The 15,246-nt window shown below is 43.5% G+C and overlaps 1 protein-coding gene across 2 annotated transcripts; it reads left to right on the top strand.

Moving 5' to 3' along the window:
- Nucleotides 1–979: 979 nt before the first annotated feature.
- Nucleotides 980–6,354, top strand: LOC309694089 (transcriptional regulator Myc-2-like). Of its 2 annotated transcripts, none has more exons than XM_082513834.1 (3): nucleotides 980–1,130; nucleotides 3,783–4,395; nucleotides 5,415–6,354. In XM_082513834.1, the coding sequence occupies exons 1-3, from the start codon at nucleotides 1,089–1,091 to the stop codon at nucleotides 5,915–5,917; spliced, it is 1,158 nt and encodes a 385-aa protein (XP_082369960.1). In that variant the 5' UTR covers nucleotides 980–1,088; the 3' UTR covers nucleotides 5,918–6,354. The 2 variants fall into 2 exon arrangements, with proteins under 2 accessions (XP_082369960.1, XP_082369961.1); XM_082513835.1 differs by lacking the exon at nucleotides 980–1,130 and adding an exon at nucleotides 2,951–3,178.
- The last annotated feature ends 8,892 nt before the right edge of the window (nucleotides 6,355–15,246 follow it).

Raw genomic sequence — 15,246 nt, 5'->3', positions numbered from 1 at the left:
TCAGGTCTTTAAGTTAGAAATTCCAGTTAGTCGGATGTTTTTGAAGCTGTCCTTGGTTATATGTGGACAACTCTGACATTAACTGGCCTGTTCCTCCAGCTGGAGTCTTTCCTGGGTTCATGTTGTGTTTTGTCTAATGCCATATTCATGCAGCCTTGCTGGAAGTCAGTTATGTACGTCAGAAAGCCCAGATTACATCTGATTACAAACACTGGGAACACAAATCTTAAACACTTGTTTGGTTTAAATAAATGTGTAGTTTGAATATTTCAGCTAAATCTTCTGCTTTGTTATGTTATGAAATTAAATTTAGGAAAAATTAATATAACTTCTATTAAATGTCTTGTCTTAATGTTGGTTTAAAATGGAGCACTGTAACAAAAAATAATTTCCCCCAGGGATCAATAAAGTATTCTGATTCTGATTCTGATTAAAATGGCACATACTCTATCCACTTACCTCCATCCCTCCATCCACAGACAACAATAAGAATTTATGGTTATGGTTGGTAATGCAGTGTGTTGTTACAGCCACAAGAGGGCAGCAACCTTAAGGTTTTATCTTTAGCAGCAACATTTATATAGATGATATTTTATTAAAGGTAAATGTTATTCATGTTATATTGACGGTATTGTAAAAAGCAGGCAGAATTATAAAGAATAATAAATTAAATCTAACAAAAAACTAGACGTGGAAAATGCAAAGATAAACAAGAATCCTGCAGTTTGAGGCAGTGTGAGGTTTTGACCAGCAGGGGGCAGCAGAGTAAAAGGCAGGAGGAGCTGCTGTTAAACAAAGGTTGGCTCAAATCATGAAATAGTGTTGCATGCGGTGGGTTGTGTATTTTATAGTGATATCCGGTACACAGTGAGTGTTTCTGTAGCACTTTGAAGTCCTCAGCGTATCCCAGAGTATCTGCACCTGTGTGTTTTCCTCACCTGTGTCCACTTGCCTTAATTAGACCCGTGCTTATTTATGGTGCTGCCTCCACTTTGTTTCTTGGCGTGTCTGTGAGCCTCTTCTGTGGTCTTTGTGTGTCATGGATTTAGTAAACAGGTTTGCTGTTTTTATTCTGGGTCTTCTCTAAGATGCTGTTAAAAAGCTCACCACCCTCCAAAACACCTTCACAGGTAGGTCTTCTGGGCCAGTGGCTTTTCCCCACCTCTCACTCGATCCTCTGCGCTTCCTGATTTTCTAACTGTCATCCTCTCATTTCTACATTCATCACATCCCCAGAGTACTCCTTCCATCTTCACACTCCTTTCACTTGTTAGCACATTATCATCTCCATCCTTAATCACTTCTGTCCTTTCCTGCTTAGTCGATCATTACAAGTCATTTTCTCCTCCTTTGGTATCAGCCTGAAATACAGCGTACTGGGCTTTTTGCTTTGTCACCTCTTTGTCGTACACTTAAGCTCCCAGTACTTCCACTTTCTTCAGCTTCCTGAATATCCCACTTTTTTTGCTGACCCAAATACCTTCCTGCACTGCCTCATTCCACCACCAAGTCTCCTTGTATTTCCCGATACACCAAACACTTTCTTGGCCGTTTCCTCAGCACTTCCAGTCATCTAAGTCCTTCCTACCACCCAGAGCCTGTCTCAGCTCCTCCCAAACTGTGTGCGGCATTCTTGGCTCTGCATTCACTCACTTCCTCCCACAGACTTCCATCTGATGCCCCCTAGCTGCATTCTCGTTAAATCTAACACTCTTGGCCATCATCCAGTGTTCCTCCCTCCTCTTGAAGTACAGGTTCACCAACAACCTTTTCACCTGCTCATCACCTGTGTCCCCTTCCCTGACACGTCCACTGAAGTCTGCTTCAAAAAGCTGGTTTAAATGTACCTCTGAGGACATCAAATACAGCAACAGGCTGTAATGAAGCAATAAACAGCCGATGCAGCTGTTCCTCGTGACATCTTTAACAGCTAAACATCTGGCGCGCCTGTTGCCTCAGTTTCTGTGTTTCTGCTTCTTTAACCTCATTTTTGATGGGAGGGTCTAAGATATGAGGAGAGAAATAAAGGATGTACACCCGAAAAATGAGACCTGGAGATGGTTGAAGCACATTCTTTCATTTTGTGAATTTAAAAATAAATAAATAAATAGTTTCTTCATAGGTCTTGACCATGGAGCCCATAATCTGTTCTTTATATTTCAGTTTCATAGATGTTATTTTGATGTTGTCTTTCCCAGAATTAATTTAGATGACATCAAAACAGAGAAAATAAAAAATCACATCAAAGTAAAATGAATAAATATAATAACAGTATATTTGCTGTGCTAAATTCTTGTTTCTCATTTTAGTGGCTTTGTTTATAATTTTTCAAAATAGTTGTTTAAATATGTTTTGTTTTTGTTTAAAATTCCTTCTCTTAGGTTAGTTTTCCTTTAAAATTTTATTTTATTCTTTAATGATATTGTAATTGTTTTTATTTTATCAAACTTGATTCATTTAATACATTTTCTATCAGCAGATTACTTTTTTTTTTTTTAGTCTTTTAATCTAGTTTTAAATCTTTCTATTACATGTCGTGTTTTGCTTTTGCATTCGGAGCTCGTGATCGTTTTCTTCGTTCTGTTGTTTGTTTGTTTATTCAATCCAGGTTTTCTTTCGATAAACATTGTTTTTCTTGTTTGTTTTCATGACTTCATCACGGGATAAGAGCGGGTTTCCCGGAACTTTGTTCCTTTACATCACTTACAGTCACGACCACCCTCTTACCATTCACAAAAAGTACACGTCCGCTGAGTAAAATAGTTCCCATATTTTGCACATCTTCTTGCTGAATTTAAAGTAAAACTAATACTACAATCAAGCTTTTATGGCAGAAATGCACTAAAGGTTATTTTCTAAAGGGTCAGCAGCACATCGATAGGTCCCGTTTGTTTACTACGTAGTTCGCATTTGGCGGGAAGATTGTAGTGCCGGCGGATGAAGATATAAAAGCCGGAGTATTTAATGTGTGTGAAGCAGCTGATGGCTGAGTTTCACGCTGAGACGGCAGAGCAGCTGGGCGACACTGAGGGACCGTTATAGCGTCTGTTCTCGAGAAACTGAGGATTATTTAAGACTGACAGGCTCTGCTGGACAAAGCCCGCTATAAGTTTACTCGTTACTCGCTTGAACATTTGGACCTTTTTCACGTTTTCACCTTAACTGTTGGAGAAAAACGGTAAGTTTATGTCTGAAGCTTTCTGGATGCTTTTCTTTGCTGTCGTTTAACTTTTCGCTTAGTCAGTTTAAAATGTGTGCCGAATTTATCGCTGATGTTCGTTCTTCGCATTTTGACCGTTTTTCCTTTGATGCGTGACTCTGAATAAATGATTCAATGTTTTTAAACTAGCGTCGCGCATTTTGACAGCTGAGTTTCGCATATCTGCAGAAGTTCTCGCCTGTCTGGAGACTTTACTCATACTGAAGCTCTGTGTTTAACTCTGCTCTGCAACCTTTACTTATGTCTTTTAACCGCATATTCTGTTCTTATTTTTTGATAAAATTACTACTTTTAAAACTGTTACGCATGTTAAATCCCGAGTTTTAATACATTTGAGTGAGTGTATCTGCACTGCAGATGTGTGTAGTGCTGTTTACTGATGAAGGATCTTTGCTTTCTATTATGTAAACTCGGACTTTAATCCAAAGAAAGCTAAACTAGCTGTTTTTTGAATGGAGTCTGGCATGCTTAACTGATTCTCCTGCACTGTTGTAATATCAGATGGTTTTTGATGTTGTGGTCATGTGCTTGGCTCAGGCTGACCTCCTGTTGTGTTTCTCAGGCCGCCGTCATGCCGCCGGTGTTGAACAGCACAAACTACGATTATGACTACGACGTGGTCCAGCCCTACTTCTTCCTGAATGGTGAAGAGGAAGACTTCTACCCTCCTCCACGCAGCCAGCTCCTGCCGGCTCCCAGCGAAGACATCTGGAAGAAGTTCGAGCTGCTGCCTACACCTCCTTTGTCCCCCAGCCGGAGACCCTCCCTGTCTGCCGCCGACCACTTGGAGGCGGTGTCTGACCTCTTGGACGATGACCACAGCTCCTCTGCAGCATTTCTGCAGTCCTTCATCATCCAGGATTGCATGTGGAGCAGCAGCTTCGCTGCCGCCACAGAGCTGGAGAAGGTGGTGTCAGAGAGGCTGGCCTCGCTGCGGGCCCGCCGGGACTCCTGCAACACTAAGACCATCACAGACAGAACAGCTGACGAGCAGGTGGGCGGGTCTCAGGTGAGCGCTGGGTACCTGCAGGACTTCCACACCTCGGTGACAGACTGCATTGACCCCTCTGTGGTGTTCCTGGGTGAGAAGCAGATGGATGATGGTGTGGCGATGGAGGTGGGGTCTGAGCTGAGACTGGACTCGCCACCACCCAGCAGCAGTGACAGCGAATCAGGTGAGTTTTATTTTGAAAAGCCAGCTCTTTAATCCTGAGTATCAGAGTCACTGAACTCTGAATTCTGCTTTTCTCCGACCTTTCCTTCACTTCTCATTTACCCTCTGAGACCAGTGGTTAGAAACAAAGAAGCATCAGGTAGGATCCACTTGCATTTTGGGAAATGTAGTAACCCAGTGATTTTCAGAGAATCTCAAAATACTGCATCTATTGATATCCAACACTACTGTGGTGTGGCCATCCTTTAATTACAGCGTCTGGGAACAGCCTATCACCAAGCAGGCAAATATCCTGCAGGCTGTGTGAGGATTTTCATAACAGAAGTAGAAACGACAGACTTTTCCTAAAGTAGTGAAATTATTTTTAATTTATTAGACTTACAAATATTAGATGCTGCAAACATTGTGACATCCTGCGCGCGCACACACACACACACACAGGTCAGATCTCTGAGTCAGGGAGCCTAAACAAGGCGGGGCTCAACAGGCTCAGGTGCGTTGGGGTCCAATCAGCTGACATAAGTGAACTCCTTAAAATCAGTAGCTGGTTTTCTTCTTGCGGTCAGTACTTTTACATCACAGGAAGTGCAGAGGACAGTCAAATGATGTGGGGGCTCTCAGTGAAGCCGTGCCTGTCATCCCAGATCAGACCAGCTGTTCAGAAAGCTTCACCACAGGGCTCTTTCTGTTCCTCATACGTCACCATTATTTTGACGCTATAGTTACTGTGGATAGTAGTACACTAAAACGTAACCTTGGTCTGAATTAAGCTGTGGATTAAAATATCCACCAGTACTGTCAGTGTCAGCAGACATCTGAGAAATGTTTTCATTGGCCGGTAAATGTCTGAAAACTATGGAAGCGAGGAGTTCAAGGAGGGCACGTTTTCTGTCTCGCTCTGCTGCTTTCACTCGTTTTCTGTCCCTGTTCAGTCACTCGTCCATCAGCAGGACGGTGGTTTTGGCTCAGACCGCGATCACTTTTATTTACACCAGAATGTTTTTCCTTGTTTTTTCTCAGAAGAGGAAGATGATGAAGAGGAAGAGGAAGAGATCGATGTGGTGACAGTGGACAGGAGAAAGTCATCTCGACGGTCCCACACCTCCCCTCTGGTCCTGAAACGCTCTCATGTCAACATCCACCAACACAACTACGCTGCCCAGCAACCCCCTGAGAAACGTGTGAAGGCGGAGAGCAGCAGCGCGGCACCGAGGCAGAGCGGCGGGCGCCGGTGCTGGAGCCCGAAATCGGAGGGCGAGGACAACGACAAGCGCAGGACTCACAACGTGCTGGAGAGGCAGCGGAGAAACGAGCTGAAGATGAGCTTCATGGTTCTGAGGGACGAGGTCCCAGCGGTGGCCAACAATGAAAAAGCTGCGAAGGTGGTGATCCTGAAGAAGGCGGCGGAGTTCATCATGGAGGTCAGAGAGCAGGAGAGGAAGCTGTTGGCAAAGAAAGATGAACTGAGGAAGAGGAGCAGAGAGCTGAAGCAGAGGCTGCAGCAGCTCAGGACTTCACATTAACATCTGCTCAGTCGTTCTAGTTTCTTCACTTCAGGTTTTAAAGCTAAAATAATGACCGACGTCACCTGAATGCAGCACGCTGCCCGTGGGGCTCGCTGCTCGTCTGTAATCAGGTTTTCTGTTTTTTATTTATTTTTGTTTTTATTGACTATTTTAATTTAAAGTAGTTTTTCAAACATTCCAGTTTGAGGCGACAATGTGAATAAATGTGTCATAACTTTAATTTACAGCTGATGATGAACAATAATTTAATTCACTATTTAATCCGTTCACTCCCTAAAGCTTTTGTATTTGTGATTGTGTATTTTTAATTTCAGAGTTCATTTTTTTATATATATATTGTTTTTGTTCAAAAGCTTTTTTTGCACTAAAAGTACATCAGAAGTGTTTTCATCCCTTCAGAATAAAAGCCCTTCACATGTTGGAGCTTCTCTTGATCTCAAAGTGTCTGCTTTGTTTCTGCAAACCTCCCTGTTTGTTTGTAAGTCCCAGAATTCATGTGGTGGTGTGAAACGTGCCTCGGGCAGCCGCTGGATCCCCCTAGAAGGATCAGCTTAAACCCACAGTGACGTTACCCCACAGTCACTGATAAACTTCCAAGTTTCAGTGGAAGTGTTTTCAGCTTCTTGTAACATCTGAGGGTGGAATCGCCAAGTTGGTTCCTTAGAGACAAATTCAGCCTCTTGAAAATGATCCAGCGCATATTCCTGTGGGTCATTTTCATGGCATTTCCTCTGTATTCTGGCCTGAGCTGTTTCTTTTCAGTCATTACTCAACATTTCGGCTGCGTCATCGGAGAACATCCGGCCCAGCGGAGCAGCGCGCTGAGGCTGTCGTGGTGCTGCGCGATTTCCACACTGAACACGGGGTGAAAGTTCAAACCAAATCAGCTGCTCTGCATTTACCAGCCGCATCACTTTAAGAGGGTCAAAGGTCAACCGGCATGGCTTTGACTGAACAGTATCTATATACACATAACTCCCTACTCTAGTAGTTAAATAATCTTTTGACTGAATAGCTGTCAAAGTTAATTTAACTCAGGACCGCAGAACGTAACAATCAAACACACCCGAGTTAGTCACATAATTCAGTGTAAGTTCAGGCCAATCACGTTCACACAAAGCTGTCAAACATACAGCTGATCTCAGAAAGCAGCAGGCTGTACACTTACGTAATCAAATATATCCTGATCATGTGTCATACAGCCTGGACTCAGCAAAAAAACTGTATTGATTGAACACAGAGGTGGTAAATGTGTCCATATGCTGAGTCACGAATGTTCCCACCTGGAAGTGTTCGTTCTTCACTCCACAGAGAATTTACAGGGAACTGTAGGGAACGCAACACGATATGAAATTCAGTTTGTGACTTATGCTCAGATCAGTCAGGCAGGGTTTGTGTTCGGCTCGCTCGTCAGATCTGGTTTTAAAGGATTGAAGTTGTTACAATGAAACAAGCTGGAGGCGACAAACAAGCTTCACTGAAACAGGCTGGTGTCACAGTCATTTATTTTTACTGTTGAATGTGATATAAATGAGTGATGTAAGTAAAACAACAGCCTAAAATCTGAGGTTTCTGAGGCAGAACAGGATAAAGTGTGTTTTTGAAATATACGCTCAAAATGAATGAGACCAATAAAGCAAATATTTTTTTAATCAATAATCAGAATCAGCATATTTAATCCCTGAGGAAATGATGTGGGTTACAGTTGCTCTGTATAAATAACAGAAACACAGACATTTAAGACATTTAAGTAATAGCACAATATATACAAATCGCTCAACAATAAAATAAAATTAGGATTAACAGGTGATTATAAATAAATATCAAGAAAGCTGACAGGATAATCGCAGAGTAGAAAGAGTGTGTGCAAAAGGGTGTAACTACTGCAGTGTTTGCGCTGTGTTAGAGGGAGATGGCGTCGGGCAGGAATGGTTTCCTGTGTCGTGGTGATATTTGGTCACCTGAGTTTCTCGCTGAACGAGCCAGCGTGTCATGGAGTGGGTGGGAGGTGTTATCCAACATTGTCTTTATGACACCACCTTGAGGGAGTCCAGCTCCATCCCCACAACATTGCTGGCCTTACAGATCAGTTTATCGAGTCTGTTGGCATCTGCGACCCTCAGCCTGCTCCCCCAGCATGCAACAGCATAGAGGATCGCACTGGCCACCACAGACTCATAGAAAATCCTCAGCATTGTCCGGCAGATGTTGAAGGACCTCAGCTGCCTCAGAAAATAGAGACGACTCTGGCCCTTCCTGTAAAGTGCTGTGGTGTTTTTAGCCCAGTCCAGTTTATCGTCAATGTGTACTCCAAGGTATTTATATTAATCCACAACGTCCACACTGACCCCCTGGATTGAAACGGGTCAAGTGTTTCCTGGTCTTCCTGAAGTCCACGATCAGTTCCTTGGTCTTTGCCACGTTGAGCTGCAGATGATTCTGCTCACACCACGTGACAAAGGAGTCGACCACAGCCCGGTACTCTGTCTCATCATCCCTGCTGATGCATCCAACCACCGCAGAGTCATCAGAAAACTTCTGAAGATGGCAGGTCTCTGTGCAGTGGCTGAAGTCTGTGGTGTAGAGGGTGAAGAGGAAGGGGGAGAGGCGGTCCCTTGTGCCTCTGTGTTGCTGATCACCTTGTCAGACACATAACATTGAAGACGCATGTATTGTGGTCTTCCTGTCAGGTAATCAACGATCTAGGACCCCAGAGAAGCATCCACCTGCATCGCTGTTAGCTTATCACCCAGGAGGGTCGGCCTGATGCGGTTGAAAGCACTGGAAAAGTAAAAACCATGACCCTCACAGTGCTCGCTGGTCCAGGTGGGTGTAGACACGATTGAGCAGAGAGATGATGACGTCCTCACTTCCCAGACGGCGCTGGTAATCAAACTGAAGCAGATCCTGATGTGGCAACAGTGCTATATGGAGAGGGAGGGAGCGACAGTGGTGTGGCTCAGGCTGACAGGTGAGGTTGTGGGTGTGTGAGCATTCACTGAAAAACAAATTCAACTCGTCGGCTCTATCCTCACCTGAATCCAGTGGTGGTCTTCATGCCACTCAATAAAGGCACATGAGTCAAATTCAGCCTTCATATGGTTGGACTCATCAGCAGCAACGACGTGGGAGTTCACATCTCAGACAACCTCACCTGGACCACCAACACCGCCTGCATCACCAAAAAGGCCCAGCAGCACCTCCACTTCCTGGGACACCTGAAGCAGCCAACCCTCCTCCCATCCTCACCATGTTCTACAGGAGCACCATGGAGAGCGTTCTGACCAGCTGCATCTCCGTGTGGTTCAGAAACTGCAATGTTGGTGATCTCAGCAAACTACAACGAATTGTTAAAGCAGCTGCCAAGATCACTGGAACATCTCTCCCTCTGCTGCAGGACATCTTCCACAACTGCTGCATCAGTAAGGCCTCCGGCGTCATGCTTGACCCCTCACACCCCTCACATGGACTCTGTTCCCTCTGGCAGACCCTACCGCAGCATCGGGGCCAGATCCTCCAGACTGCGGTTTAGCTTTTTCCCCCAAGCCATCAGACTCCTGAACTCACTGCCGCCCCCTCGCAAATATGGGTTCTCTGAAAAGACGTTCTGAATATGACTTTTGCAGGGAAAATAAAGGTATCTTTTGATATTCTTCTGACTTTTATTTCACTCATCTGTTTCTGATATTTAATCACTGATAAAGAGTCTGGGCGCCGGCCGTGAACTTTCCTTGTTGCGTCTAGAGTTCAGGCATGCAAGAAACAAAAGAAAAGAACCACTTTGATAACAGCATCAGGACAGGATCCTCTCTCATTCTTTCCATGAATAAAAAACTAATTTCTGAGTCGCAGTGACTCAGGCTGATTCACGGGAACAGTCCAGACTGCTGAGTCATGCTGAAAACCTGCAGATCGTCCAGGACGGTCAGCAGTGACTGAGGGGTGACGAGTTTCCGGTTTCTGCTGCTCCAGAGCTTTGTTTCCCACTTTTTCCACGTTTCTGTTACCTCAGCGCTCATGTTTCTGATTAATTCTCAGTTTGAATTTGAAATCTGCATTAAGAATATTTTAGAAGAAGGCACAAACAAGCAGCCGCTAAGGGACAAGGAGCTTTGAGAGATGGAAAGGACTTTGAAGACGTCTCAGCGACACTAAGACGATTCTTGTTCGTCCACACAGAGAGACATATGAGACTCTTTGTGAACCTCCAGGTGTCCAAACCACCGTGGACAGCTGAGTGTTGCTCTGAGGTTCCAAACAGAGAAGCCTGTGGACCCACAGCCTCTGAGTGACTGACTGTAAGGTGCCAGGAAGAAAATCCACATGAAGATAAAGAATGGGCTCTCGGGTGTCCACTGGGCTTTTAAATGCCTCCCACAGCAACCATAAATGAGTCCAGTGTGTCCTTGAATAAATCATGAGGTGTTTCATGGACTCCTAAATCTCCTCATAAAAACATATAGTGGGCTCTTAGGTCTGTGGTAGTCAAGCGTGCAGTGGGTAATCAGATGTCCCCATGCAGACTTGTTGGGATTGTCATGTTTCCATTTATGTCTTTTAAGGATCTTTCAGGAGGTGACAATAGACCCTCTGCTGTCAAACGAGCCATTTGAAAAGCACATACAGGGAATATCATGTGTCCACCTAAAGACATTAGAGGCTCCGAGGTACCCACACAGGCAAAATGCCAAGAGGAAGTGGGGACGTGTACTCAAGGGAATTTCTGCATATTCTTGTTTGTACAGGGCATCCAGGTGCTCTCATTTTCCTCTTGAGGGGAATTTGGGAACGAATAAACACTATAAAAGCTCCATAAAAGACTGAGACAAATTCCTGTGACCACTGAGGCGATGGCAGGACTCCCACCTGCTGCTCATAAATCAGGAGCTGCACTTTCCTTGCGATAAACACAGTTGGAGGTCTCCCTGAAAAGCAGAGAGACTCCTTTGGCGTATCTTTTCCTCTGAAAACACACAGTGTTGAAATACTCCTGCTGAGCAGCTTCATCCAGACTGTTTGACACCAAATGATGTTTTAATTTCTGCTGAGTTACAGTCGGGACAAAGCTGGAAGCTGTGAATCTCATCAGGCAGGCAGAAGGCACGGATCAGGTGGCAAATCTGCCAGACTGGTGTTTGTTCGCGCTCTCTGACAGGAAGCTCGCAGTCACATGATCTGAGCTCTCAGGGTGACAAACAGCAGATCAAAGAGAATTCACAAACCATCGGGGGTGTGGTACATGTTGCTGTTACTTTGGCCATGTTGTCAGCAGAGTGGGATCTAGTTTGTGGTGATTACATGTTGATACAAAAAGCCCTTATTTGTGTGTAACTCTGTTGTTGTGTTAAAGTGCTGCACTGTACCAAAGACAAACACGTGAGCTCAGTGAACCTTCCTGCATGGATGCAGGTTCAGTGACTGCCGGTGCTGTTCCCACTTCCTGCTGCAGAAACTGCAGTTGAACTGCATAATTTGAGATATTCAAATAAAAGCAGAAAACAGTTTCCTGGGACTCCCCTTGGAGAGATTTGCATAGACTTACCAGAAATTTCCATTTTTAATAATTGGTTTAAGTTCCATCCTTTGCATTTTATCCTGATTTTCTGGAGTCCAAAGCTCATAACTCATAACAGGCAGGAGTTTCTACACGTTCAGGGTTTTTGTACATTTAATAACTGAAAACTGTAGAAAAATCTTAGACAGGTGTTTGCTGGATACAGTAACTCGAAGTGTGCACAAAGAGACAGTTTAACTGTCATTGAAAGAGAATAAAACTATGACACACCTGTTACAATCATCCAGCGTCAGTCATTATTTGTCAGAGGTTCCACCGTGTGGACGCGTCTTTGAAACGCTAAGCTGCTGCTGCTGCTTTGGATTCAAACACAAACACTCAAAGAAGGATTAAATAGGGATGCTTGCATGTGATGTAAGGAAAATGTAAGGAATTCATTTTTGAGTTTGATTACTTAAAAACAAACGAACAAAAAAGTATCAAGTAATGTGTGACACAGATGTTTACAGATGCTTGCTTAGAGCTTTGCACTGATATAAGAGTTAAAGTTCTGTTTTAAACATCTTTATTTATGTTTTCCCTTTTTTTTCCTGTTAACTTTGAAATGTATTGTTTGCTACAAGATTTAAATGTAGATTTTAGGATTCGTTGTCATTTGCGCTGAAGCACTGCCGAGTATGAGGCTTTGTTTTTGGAGCAGATGGTAAAAAGAGACGCAGAGAAACGCAGAGTTTTCATTTATTCAGCATTTATTGTTGCAGGCTGTAGAGGATCGTGCAGCTGAGTTTTCTCACTTTTTCCAGGTGAAGCAAACAGCAGCTTCCCCTGAAGCTGTTCAACTGCTCACAACATTAACATGCAAATGAGCTCACGTGTAATTTCCACAGAAAACACAGCAGCTTTACGTCCGGTCAGAGCTGGTTTACCAGCCTGCAGGGCAGAATTAACCAGCAGGTCTTTATTAACATTTCTGTGCAAAACCTGAGAAAGCAGGGGTAAAATCTTCTGTTCTCCAGGGCAAATGAGGCCAAACCTAAGAAACAACACCATCTTACAGATGATGATGATGAAAAAAGAGAGGGTTTCCTTTAAACCTCATACCTGTCTTACCCGTCATTAGACATTTAAATGTTTGCTGCAGTATAAACTGTAAAAGCCTTTACAGCCACCTTCTTATTTCACGTCTTCATCCACCATCAGTGTCAGTTCTCCACTAGTTTGGTTTATGAGTGACTCTGATGACTCAAGCAGAACTTGTTCTCATCCTGAAAAAGTCCAAATCTGTTGACTTGTCGTATTATGCACAAATTGTCCTTTGACATTGGAGCATTTATGGATCTGCTTTAGCAACACAGGATGCTCAAAGATAGCTTTCCACTTTGAAAACCAACAAGTTCTGGATTAGACTGGAGGGCTGGCAGTGGAGTGTACTTACCAGTGTTTGCTTTGTGTTGGCAGCTCTGTATTTGATTACTTTGTTACTTTGTAATGCATTACAAAGCAACAAAGTAACGTGTTAATGTAATTACTTTACATTTTTAGCAACACAGTAATGTGATGCGTTACTGTAATAATTGAGTAATTACATTACAGTTACAATCCACTTTCATTACAAAGGTCCACATGGGCTACAATCAGCTGATTTCAGCTCAGGTGCAGGAGGAGGAATATGGTGGAAACAGCTGTTAGTCAGTGGAGAGTTGACTTTTATTTTATTGCATGAAAGGTAAGGAGCACGATGGTAAAATGCAAAATGCACCCAGAAGAGTTGCAAACAGCTGCATCTGCTGCTAACACAACTTCAGCTCTTTGTGTTCACAAACAGCATGCTAATGCTAAGCTAGCCAAGCTCCCAGAGTGATGTTAAAGCTGAGTGCATGCTGAGCCCACCCAGCAGCCAGAGCCTGGACTTCAGCAGGTAACAAACTGATGAGCGGTCAGTTTATAGACAGCGTGGTGATGGCTTTAAAGTCTCTTTGTGCTGGATTTCATGTTTGCTTTGTGTTCATACCTAAATACTAGGGGTGCAACGATACTCGTAACGATATTGAACCGTTCGATACATCTTTTGGTTCGGTACGCATATGTATCGAACAATACAACATTTTTAATTTATTTTATCAACTTTTCTTCTGACGATGCTGTCTGTGTTGAACTGAACTGGATAGGGATTTGTGTTGGCGTGTGTAGCCTCAGGTTTATATTGTTAAATGGTAATTTTGTTACAATGCATTTCTGGTCATTTTACTGAGCAAAGAGTTATGTAACAAGTAGTGTAATTAATTACTTTCTTTGAGTAATTAAGTAACATACTGCATTACTTTTAAGAAAAGTAACAAGTAATGTATACTACATTACTTTTCTTGAGCAACAACCCAACACTGATGCTTACATATGTGGAGCTCTGTGGTTTGATCTTTGGCTTTCACTTACTGTTTGGTTACGTTTAGTCACTAAAAGTTTTGGTTTAGAAAAGGTCATAGGTCAGGATGATCTTCTCGTTCCCTTCGTAGCAGTAAGCCCGCTCGCTGACTAATGTCGGACTTAGAAGTGACAGTTTTGTCTTTCTGTTATCATAATGCTATGTGTCATAACCTGATGTGTCAGGTTCAGTTTTGACAAATCACATGAGAGCAGGTGGCCAAAGGATGTTTTGTGTGTAAAATGTTTGACAAACTGAACAAAAATGGGCTGAAAGCACACCGAAGCTGAAACACTGACGTGCCCCCTGAGCTCCCCCTCTTTCTGTAGCTCAAAAACCAGTCAGGTGACCTTACAGCACACCTCCACAGGTGTTCATCTCTCTTTGTCAGGACTGTGAGTGACTGACGTCTTCTCCTCAGTAAGTTGTCTTGCACCTGCTGCTTACGGCTATATCATTTTATTTTTGTGCAAACTGTGGTGACCTGATAACTGCGCCTTTATTGAGCAGATCTAATCAACCGTATCAGCAGCTCGAGTTTCAGTCTTGTGGTTTAGGCACATCTGAAGCTTTTTTCTGGGTTTTTCTCTATAAATAAACAAAAAGTTCAGCTTTGAAAAGCACCTGTAGTGATGACACTGAGCTTTCACACCCTTCAACCTTCCCACCCATCCTGCCGAGCTCCCATGGGACACCGAGATGGCCTCCCCCCAAACACCCCCCTGCGCCCCCTCTCAGTGCGTCTGCAGCAGGGTTTTCCCTTGCGCAGAGCTGCTCCCCACGCTGAGCGGAAAAACTGTCTGTCTGCAGACCACCACAGAAAAACCTGCCGACCACAGCGCGGCGTGCTCACTGTTGGGTTTCCACAGACGTACAATTGTTTTAATGACACAAAGGATTTTCTGTTGTGGTGGGTTCGTTACTACGGGAAGAAAAGCATCCAGAGTTCAGCTGGTTCAGTCATTAATTTAAAATCAAGTGAAAAATAGAAACTAAGTTCACTTCTTGCAAAGACAATTTAAGACTGTAAGACTGTCTGAGGTTTGAAGGGAAACAAACTGCCGTGTGACGTCTCTGCAGATGATTTATAGTCATTTTTACAACAAGAAATTATTCTTAGCACAAAAATTCAACTCAGCAACTCTAGAAATGTGAGAAAAGCTCCATGCAGACAAAGATGCAAGCATGCAGACTGAAATAAATGCTTGATTTTTGGGGCGATGATGTTTTTGGAATGAAAGTTGTACCGTAAAATTAAGTTAAAATATAAGAAACCATTAGAAAAGGATCATATTTTACACACGTCAACAAAAAGTGACGCCCGTCAGGCTCAACAACACCCCAAGCTCCTAAAACAGAGGGAAACAGCACCACGAGCACCTCCTGACG

The sequence above is a fragment of the Aulonocara stuartgranti genome (assembly GCF_965226115.1).
Source record: "Aulonocara stuartgranti genome assembly, chromosome: 18".
NCBI classification, from domain to species: Eukaryota; Metazoa; Chordata; class Actinopteri; order Cichliformes; family Cichlidae; genus Aulonocara; species Aulonocara stuartgranti.
This window is presented reverse-complemented; position numbering and strand designations above follow the sequence as displayed.

Coding starts and splice junctions, on each gene's coding strand:
- LOC309694089 (XM_082513834.1), top strand. CDS start 1,089: ATGCTGTTAAAAAGCTCACCACCCTCCAAAACACCTTCACAG. Junction 1,131..3,782: donor CCTCCAAAACACCTTCACAG/GTAGGTCTTCTG, acceptor TGTGTTTCTCAG/GCCGCCGTCATGCCGCCGGT. Junction 4,396..5,414: donor CAGCAGTGACAGCGAATCAG/GTGAGTTTTATT, acceptor GTTTTTTCTCAG/AAGAGGAAGATGATGAAGAG.